The sequence below is a fragment of the Pollicipes pollicipes genome, unplaced genomic scaffold (genome assembly GCF_011947565.3).
Source record: "Pollicipes pollicipes isolate AB1234 unplaced genomic scaffold, Ppol_2.1 Scaffold_4911;HRSCAF=5802_pilon_pilon_pilon, whole genome shotgun sequence".
NCBI lineage: Eukaryota > Metazoa > Arthropoda > Thecostraca > Pollicipedomorpha > Pollicipedidae > Pollicipes > Pollicipes pollicipes.
Window position 1 is genome coordinate 232,225 of NW_023596584.1, and position 8,996 is coordinate 241,220.

Genomic DNA, 8,996 nt, shown 5'->3' on the forward strand with positions numbered 1-8,996 from the left:
GGTACAATAGGTAGGAAGAGGTACAATATTATTGAGGGGGCATCGGCCATGTTGAAAAAAAACTTGAGGTTTTAAGCTGTGCAATGGTCACAAAGGTTGCCTTGGCCACGGGCAAGGTCACGAGTGAAAAGGCCGACTTTGGTTTTGTGAAAAAAGCAAAAAATGACAGTAAAAATAGGGCACGCGAACACAGAACATTTCGAATTTATGCAAAGACTGCCGACAAAAGTATTCCAATTCGTCAATTAATTGAGCTTTCCATACTGACTCCCGCTACACAGTAGTGCGCTAATGGCTGTACGAAACACGGGCGGCCGGGCTAAGAGGTTATTATGACTATTACTGAGTATAAGGTTGCAAAATTACTTACCACGAGCATCAGGGATCACAAACATTGCATTAACATCACGAACATTCCGGATATTCAGGCTTTTACTTCTGAGCGCCCAATACACGATGCTGAATTAAAGGCCGCCGGAAATACAGCTGGCCGAGCCGAAAGGTTTCGATGACACACATCGTGTATCGGAGTAGACAGAAAAGCGACAGGGGCAACAGAGCTCATCACAATGTATGCATCGCTATTTAAAAACGCACATTTGGACAAGGTTGCTTGAACTAGGTCCCAACACAACGTTTGTGTGTTTGGCCCCGAGCGAAGGTTACGAATGTGCAAGGATCCTCACAACTTGTGGTCCGCGTTATCTTTCATGTACTATTTTCTATATACTGTTTGCTTATGGCGCGTCTGTCTATCCGTCTATAAATTTGTCTGCCTGTCTGCCTGCCTGTACCATGCTGCGTTGCATCGTGCCCGGGCCGAACAGCGAGTCGCCGAGCAGCGCAATTTGGACGCGACGCCGGCGCACGAGGCGGTTTTGAACAGCTGGCTCGCGGGCCGCTGCAGTCCGAAATCCGTGGCACGTTCGGGAAGGACCACTTTTGGCCTATTGGTTTGACACGGGCAGCCTGATAATGTGACCCGCGACCAGCCTGAGAAGCAGCCGTTCAAAACCGCGACCGTGTCCCAGCGACCAGCGGTCGGAGCGAAAGAAAATTGGCACGCCTCGCCAGACGATTCAACCGGATACCGTGTGGGGTCAGATGTGTGGTCTCACGCGACATTGTTACGTGTACAGAAGTGTTCGAGATGAAGTTGCCTGGTTTTACGCTTTTTTTCTTCGCGTTTTATACTGCATCCCGGCGGCCAGAGCGTGTCAGTGCGCCAATCCAAGTTCAGAGGGTCGACCGACAAACCGTAGTCAGTTCAATTTAGCAACGATAATTTTTGCAATGCACGGTTACGCCATCAATCGTTGGACGAACTTGGAATATCGGCATTTTGAAAAACGTTGCCGAATGGAGCACACAGTCGTCGAAACTGTAGCCAGGGTCGTCACGCAATTTACATCACCGCATACATAATTCATTGCCCGCATTTACCACCTATTGATTCGTCATCACGTACACTGTCTCGTGCACACATCAGCGAATGACTCACTTGAACCCTCTCCGTTGAGAAATGTCAGTCTTGCGCATGAAGCGAAGAATAATTTGCCAAGGATGCAATGGAGAGACTTGTAAAACGCGGCGGTTGCAAAGCGAAGCTCGCTGCTACGGCACAGTAACCCACATCCAGTGCTTCGCGGGATGTGGGTTTTGAAGTCACTGCAGAGGTTGAATCGGCCAGCAAACCTTTTGAAATGCTGAATGCATCCAGACATAATGAAAAATACCTTGTCTTTAAAACGCCACAAGCCTTTCGTGTGCCTTCAACGAGCTCCGACGCTTAGCGAAGTAAACCCGCAAGCGCCTGCCTTTAGCCGTACATTTTCTGTGTTAAAATGGGAATTTGTCGTGATGTGTTCTGTTGCCGTGTCTCGGTTCATCCCCTGCTCTCTCAGGTAGTGTACACTCTCCGTAAACATGCGTCTCTAAGGTGGTACGGAATGCTACTTTTTCTCCTTCATGCTATATCGCTGGGCAGAGGTTACAAGAAATTTTACATTCTGCCTTCCTATGTGTGCGTTTTCCCGTCAACCCATTAACCAACGTGTCGCAAATCCTACTCCCAGCTATCTCAAATGCATGAGCAAGCTATCTAATATTTTCACACTCCAGGTTAGGTGCAATATGCCTATACATGCCACTAGACGTTTCAGAGGTATCCAGTTCACAAGCGTAGAACGACGTACATCTAGCCCTCTAAATCGCTAGAACAATCATCTCTTCTCATACATGATGCTTCAGGTGTGTATCCATTCTCCGACACATCAACTAACGAAATCAACTGCGCCCATTACATCCCAGTACAATGCCGGCTGCGTTAACATTTCAACCCACGCCCGCGCCTGTTCACTGCCTGTGGTTCCCGCTCTTTCACACAGAGGAGTGAAAAAGCTGCGACATTTTAAATTCCATTGCTAAAATGCCAAATGCTACCAAATCTGTTTTTTTTTTGCTTGTACTGAGAAAACTATAAAAGCTGTTTTCATTTGAAATCGTGCATTGCATAGCAGGATGAAGTCACATTTACGCAGTAAACAAATTTGCCCATTTGTACTGAAAATAATAGGTAACTCTCTGTCTGTTTTTCAACACGCTAAGAGACCCACGATAAATACTTTATTAAATGGCGCAGCGCTTTGCTCAAAGTGTGTTCTGTCTCTCGTGCGCCAAGAGTGCCTTAAACACGAATATAGAATCCTCCCATGTTCATAAAACGTGTGCGAAAGTAAGGCTCGTGTCGCCCGTTGTCCGAGGTCGGTGATGACCGCCAGCGCTTTGACATCTCATACACATACTAGCCACTTATCAGGGACCCTAGTGGTCACTCTACGCTAACAGAAGTGTCTTATCTATACCAAGAATTACAGTTACTTTGCAGTCAGCGCAGGCTGCCTCTGTCGGAATGGCAGGAGATTAAGAGCGAGAACAAACATCTGAGATTGTAATAATGACACTTCGAGAGCATGACGACGCATCTGGATCACAGCACTGCAGTATTTTTGCCCACGGTACCGGTATTCGGTGCTGATTCAGACCCTGAAGTACCGGAGACTGGTGCGTAGGCTGATACATACCGCTACTTTCTTGGTCTCAGGACGTATGCAGCCATGCAGTGCACTGAATGGATCAAACATCGCTTCAGGTGCCGGTGACAGGGGAACTGCACTACCACGGGGCCAAGTAGGTGCCAGTACTGGTGCTAAACCATTTTTTTTACCTGAAGGCCTTTTAACTGCTTGGATACATAGGGCTGAGACTACCATCTGACCTACTTCAGAGCAGGATATCTCCCCGTTATGCTTGATAATAATGTGATGCTGCACCGCAGTCCGTTTGACATTGACCTTGCTACACGGCCGGCCTCCGTTTCCAAGCACAGGAACACCAACACAACAGCACAGCTTACAAAAGACACGGCTGCTCTTATCCCAAACAGAAGACAGCGGGTGCCCCCGCGGGGCGGCGCGTTTCCCAGACGGAAAACAGCGGGTGCCGCTTGGGCGGCGCAAGGGCGTGCACACGGCCGTCACCCGCCCCCTCCCCGCCTGGTATCGATTGGAGGCTGCCGGCCGGCCGGCTTCCGTTAAAGCCCTGTAAACTACACCCGGCTGTACCGGGCACATGGCGCCGTGGCGTATCATTGATCGTACACGTCACGGACTGGTCCGTGGGTGACACAGAGTGCCGCAGCCCCGAGCAACAAATCGGGTGAGGGACGCAGCTTAGCGGTGCCTTGAGAGACTCCGTGTATTAAGTCACGCGTAAACATCGGGTGTCAGTCCATTCATAGACACCTCCCACCACGGAGCTCACGCCACAGAACTGGTTGCCAAGGAGACCACTCGCATGCGCGCGTGTGCGGCTCAGCTGCTTGTTGAAAAGTGTTGAAAGTGGGCAACCGTACGTGTAGTGAGATACAGGTGACGGTCTGAAACAGCGGGCATGAAATACAACCACATCTTTACGTGAACTCCATGGTGTATGCCACAGCATACGTACAGGCATTACCAACGAAATGCCAAAGCATGAACAAGTGGTTTCTACTGCCACATAAGAGTACAGTCCATTCTCACTTCTTTTTGGATAACCATGCTGTGGGAAACAGAGACTGCAGCGAAAGGGGGCAATCTGAGTAGCGCTTCTTGCAGTTGCCATACTTCTTGCCCTCTTTGAATGCCTGACTGTAATCTTCCATCTCAGGAAGGTGACTTCTCTTCGGCCTGAAACATTTGTGCAGCTTATTAAATTAAACAGGGGACCAGGCACACAGCAAAAATTTGGTTTGTTTTGAGTTCCTCCCAGTTATGCTTGAAGCGTTGGCTTTCATGAGGAAAAGTCGTCACATTGCGAAAATATAACAATTTGATGCATAAAATAATACGGAAAATATAATAACACTGCGGTGATCGTCACTGTGGCCATATTTGTTACCGTAGTTAATGTGCATGGTAAGTAAACGTGGGACCTTAATCACCATATTGGCCACTTACATTTGCCCGCCTGCTTTTAGTCATTACCGTTACGCTGTCATTTACTGGCGCTTAGACAAAACAGCTTTATAACCCATCGTCGCATGCACTTACCGGTTAGTCTTTTAAGCTTCTCTCTGCCCACAACGTGCATCCGCTCGGGTAGCCTAATGGTGTACTCACGTCAGCAGGACGCTGAGCATCTCTCCCAGCAGGCTGAACTTGGCCAGGTCGAGATGGGCGGCGTCGCAGATGGCGCGCAGCACGCAGCCGCGCCCCTCCATCGCCAGACCCTCCACCAGGCCCGTCTCCATCGAGCGGTACATCGAGTACTGGTCGTGGACGAAGTGGCGGCCGTACGCGCTGCAGAGGGTCGAAGCAGTCCGTTTAGGCTTCGTTAAGACGTCCGCACTGACAGGGCGTCCGCACTGATCAACAGGCGAGTGGAAAAAGGACTCCATGGCTACCAATCCAAGAGTTCTTTCGGCAGCTGGGATGCTCATGTTTGCATCGCCGAGCGTGCTCGGTAGGCACGGGAGTGTCGTAAACGGCTTTGCTTTGCATGCGGAATGCTTACGTACAAATTGTTCATTTTTGCCTGATCACGGAACTGAAGTAGCACTGTTGACCGTTGACAGTCATCAATGAATCATGAACGACATCAATGGATCGATTAATGCTGATTTCTTGGTCGATCTATGTCGCTCACCCGTTGAGCTTCCTGAGCAGCTCGTTGACGAAGAACACGAATGGGAAACGCATGTCGAACTGGCCCCGCGGCCGGAAGGGAATGCTGAACCCGAAGATGAACGACACGGTAGAGCCGGTGGGCCACTCCCGAAACAGAGCCCGGGTCTCCGCCGCCCGCCGCTTCGCCCTGGGGCACAGGCCGGGTCACCACCGCTGTCAACAGCCATCAGCAAATCATGCAATCACCACTGACGTGGGGAGCGGTGACAAAGGCAGTGGTAACGTGGCCAGCTGCAATGTGGCAGTGGTAACGTAGTCAGCAGCAATTTGGCGGTGGTGACGTCATAAGCAGTGACGTGGTTTATGAAGCCGTGATCAGCGTGACGTCATGAGTGGTGATTTTGTCAGTGGTGACGGCACTGGTGACGGTGGTGGAGGAACCTTGCGTTTGGTATTGGGCATGGTTGTTTTGCGAACGTTGAACGGTGAGGGCTGGAGAAGTGACGTGAGTAGCTCATAGAAAAGTGACCACAGAGTAGTAATGATCGACCCAGTCTTTGTTACGTCAAAAAACACGCCTACGCCCAGCTATCATAGTCAGTGTGCTCTCCACCTGTGTGGGCAATGCTTTTAAAAAGACACTTAAGGTTATTTAATGGCTCGCTCCGGACTTCGTTTGCTGAGCTATCTAATCAAATCATCGTATCGCATTATACATTTGAAATTGTGAAAAACAACAATGAAATGGGGCGGCGATTGCTAGGAATTCAGCTGCACCCCAAACATACATAAAATCCCGCATGCGGTCAATGGTGACATGGTACTAAAGATTCCGTAATCAACGCCGATGCACGCTATGCTGCCGCCGTCGCTCTCAGTGGCGTCGCAGTAAGGGCCATCATCCGTGCTCTCTACCTGCTCGTCAGGTTTCCGGGTCGGTCCAGCCTCTCGTAGATGGGGTCGTACGGCTCGTAGGGGAAGTCCAGTTCAAAGTGCAGCTGGTTGTAGGGCACGCCATCAAAGGTCAAGTCCGAGCCATAGTCGGAGCCGAACCCCACCTTCTTGGCCAGTGCGACCCCGCCGCTGCTGACCTGCGAGTCAGGTGGGCACAGCCTGTCGTACGACCACGCTGGTGGACCGCGGGTCACTCGGGTGCTTGACAGTGACCCTGATTTCGAAGCATACTGGGGTGGGGCGCTGGCAGTGTACATGGTGGGCTTTGAAAAATGTTGAATTGACCTGACAGATTCGCATAGATAGGCAATTTAAAACACATTGAAAGCAGCTGTAACACGGCACGTTTTGCCTGCCTGGAAAGGTACTCCAACCGAAGCGAAGCGGCACCCGCGCTGCGCGTTACGGCACCTTGAAACGAATTGTTTGATGGCACTTGTGAAGGATATCGAGACACCGTGGACGGTGCTTTCTACGCATCATGGGACATGCTGAAACCGAGGCCTCAACAAGCGGCGCAGGTTTTAGGCTGGAATCAGCCAATGGTGGTATGTTTGCAAATAATGATTTCCTTTCATTGTGCTACACTGGAAGAAAATGTCTGACGAGCCCATCGGTTTAGCACCTCATAATAGGCAAAGTTTAAGAACAACAAAATCCAATCTTTGGGATCGGCCGACGGGCTTTATCTTTTTCGTATGTCACTCAATGTGTGCCCTTGTAAAGCAACAACACTCACTGCATGATTGCTGTTGCATAGCAACAACACACCGTCAGGGTGTGTTGTTGCTTGCAAGTCATTGGCGTGTGCGTAACCTCATAAGATAAAAGGAAAACGCCCATTAATACGCCACACATAGGCATCTCCATCCACGCAGAAATCCACGAACTAGCGTAGAACATAGACGGATGGTTTAAGTGTCACTTTCTATAGTATGAGTGTCATTAGCCACATTCAAAACGCAAATCGTCAGACAGTCCGTAAGTAGTTTTTGATGTGAAAAATGCAGGGCTCTTAACACAAAGGACCTTTATTTCAAAAACTACAATACCATCTGTCTGATTGACTTTTTCAAGACGATGACTTGTTCCAATGCGATCCGTAAACACTGTCATAAGCCCACCTTAGGTCTCACCCACCTTGGACTCAGGGTCATCACATAAGAAGCTTCAGGCTGCAGTGCAAACCAAGGGCTGCACTCAAAATCCAAACCCTGAAGAGGGTGCAAACGTTACAAGAGTAGCGTGTGTGCCCTTCACGATTTCGTACTCACCAGCAGGACAGCGATGGAGAGAAGCATTGTGGGCACGCTAAACTTGCAGGGGAAAGGAATGCGTGGCGGTCTGTCCGTGGATGCGCAGAGACTGCGACTGCCGAAGCTCCTCATGCCTGGTGCCTGGGACACACTAAGGCTTTCGGGAAGCGCACCTCGCTTCACAGGCCACTGGGTCACGGAACTGGACGAGCACAAACAGGATTACCTGATCACTGAGCAATGTTTATGCCCTTATTCACGCTGTTCGATCTGACGTATTCACCCGATTACACAGCACTCAGATCCATGAAGCTTTCTCCGTGATAAGGATAAGCAGGCTGAGCCTAGGAGTGTGTTCTGCGACCAAAACGCGTTGTGATTTGGGCAGATTTCTCCCCAAAAGCCAGGGAAATGGCAGCCACCCCAAACCTCTACGGGTTGCGGCAAGGTGCACTCAGCTCTAACCATCTTCCCTTGGAAGAAATGAGGCATGTGTTGTGCAACACAACAAGAGAATACGCCACACTTAACGCGAAAATCGAGCGAACAATATTCCCCGGGAGTGCTTGCGCGCTATGTTTTCCTCCGCCAGCTCACTCCGGTAATACTTTAAGAAAGCTTCACGTCACGCCTTCTCATGAATAGCATATTGTGGTTGATGTGCGGCATTCAGTAACGCAATGGGAAGTGACACATGCAGTGATTAAACGCCATCGTGCCCCAAACAAAGCATGCGGTATTGGTGTGCATGCACGCGCCAACTGGATCGGTGATGCGGAATATTTTGTTGCGGAGGGCTCAGAGAATTGCAGCAATGTATACAGTCCACTTCAGTTACATTCCGTAAATATAAACGGCTCAAGTGGCGGTGGATATTACACAAATTATATTATGAAGATAATATACAGATCACTGCAAAAAGCTTCACGACAAAAGCTGTTATTTTAGGCACTTGCCGCAAGTAGCTGGGGTGGATACACTTTGCCATGAATGTGTTTTGGACATACGTATTTAAATTATACGGCTGATTTTTAATAGGTGCACGACATACCTTGCAAAAATATGCCAAATGCATTTATTGTCAGTGCATATAAACGTTAGATGGGCTTGTTCATTTGAGCCCCAAATCCAGTCCATCTCATCGAGGCACGGATAAGCTGGACAAAGCTTGCAGGAGGGATGAGCGGCCCATGTCTCAGGGTATTCCAGGCAACATTGCAACCTTAGCGGGACGCGTAAGTCGCATTGCCTAAGGTTAGTCGCATCGCACGAAATGTTGCAGGGAATTATTGGTAGCGGAAAAGATATGGTTGCTGATAACCAGTTTGCATCCTAGGCCATATTGTTCTGGCGAGTAGCAAATGCGACAGATGATATATATTTTGTATTGTTTTTTCCGGCGCAAAATTCTACTGTCAGTAGCGAGGTGATTTTCCTCTCAACTAAATATTATTTCGTACTTCGCATGTGGTGACTGTGGCACGTTCTACGAGTATGCTTGCCGTTGCAGTCGTATGGATATACCAAGGCAATGTGCCACACGACGGCGTTTCATTCGAAAACCGTTGGAGCTGGACAGGCATGCGCACGTTCAATCCTATCTCACCCGGCAGTAGAC

The 8,996-nt window shown here is 49.5% G+C and overlaps 1 protein-coding gene across 1 annotated transcript; it reads right to left on the reverse strand.

The window, feature by feature from the left end:
• Positions 1–3,738: 3,738 nt before the first annotated feature.
• On the reverse strand, positions 3,739–7,520 carry LOC119101905 (uncharacterized). Its single transcript, XM_037225295.1, has 5 exons — positions 7,397–7,520; positions 6,084–6,259; positions 5,188–5,355; positions 4,662–4,841; positions 3,739–4,229 (listed from the first exon to the last, which is right to left on the reverse strand). The coding sequence occupies exons 1-5, from the start codon at positions 7,508–7,510 to the stop codon at positions 4,079–4,081; spliced, it is 789 nt and encodes a 262-aa protein (XP_037081190.1). The 5' UTR covers positions 7,511–7,520; the 3' UTR covers positions 3,739–4,078.
• Positions 7,521–8,996: the final 1,476 nt, after the last annotated feature.

Excerpts from the sequence above, each read along its gene's own strand:
- LOC119101905 (XM_037225295.1), bottom strand. The coding sequence starts at position 7,510 with ATGAGGAGCTTCGGCAGTCGCAGTCTCTGCGCATCCACGGACAGACCG. Across the intron at positions 6,260-7,396 it reads TCTCCATCGCTGTCCTGCTG|GTCAGCAGCGGCGGGGTCGC; the intron begins GTGAGTACGAAA and ends CCTGACTCGCAG. Across the intron at positions 4,842-5,187 it reads CTGCTCAGGAAGCTCAACGG|CGCGTACGGCCGCCACTTCG; the intron begins GTGAGCGACATA and ends GACCCTCTGCAG.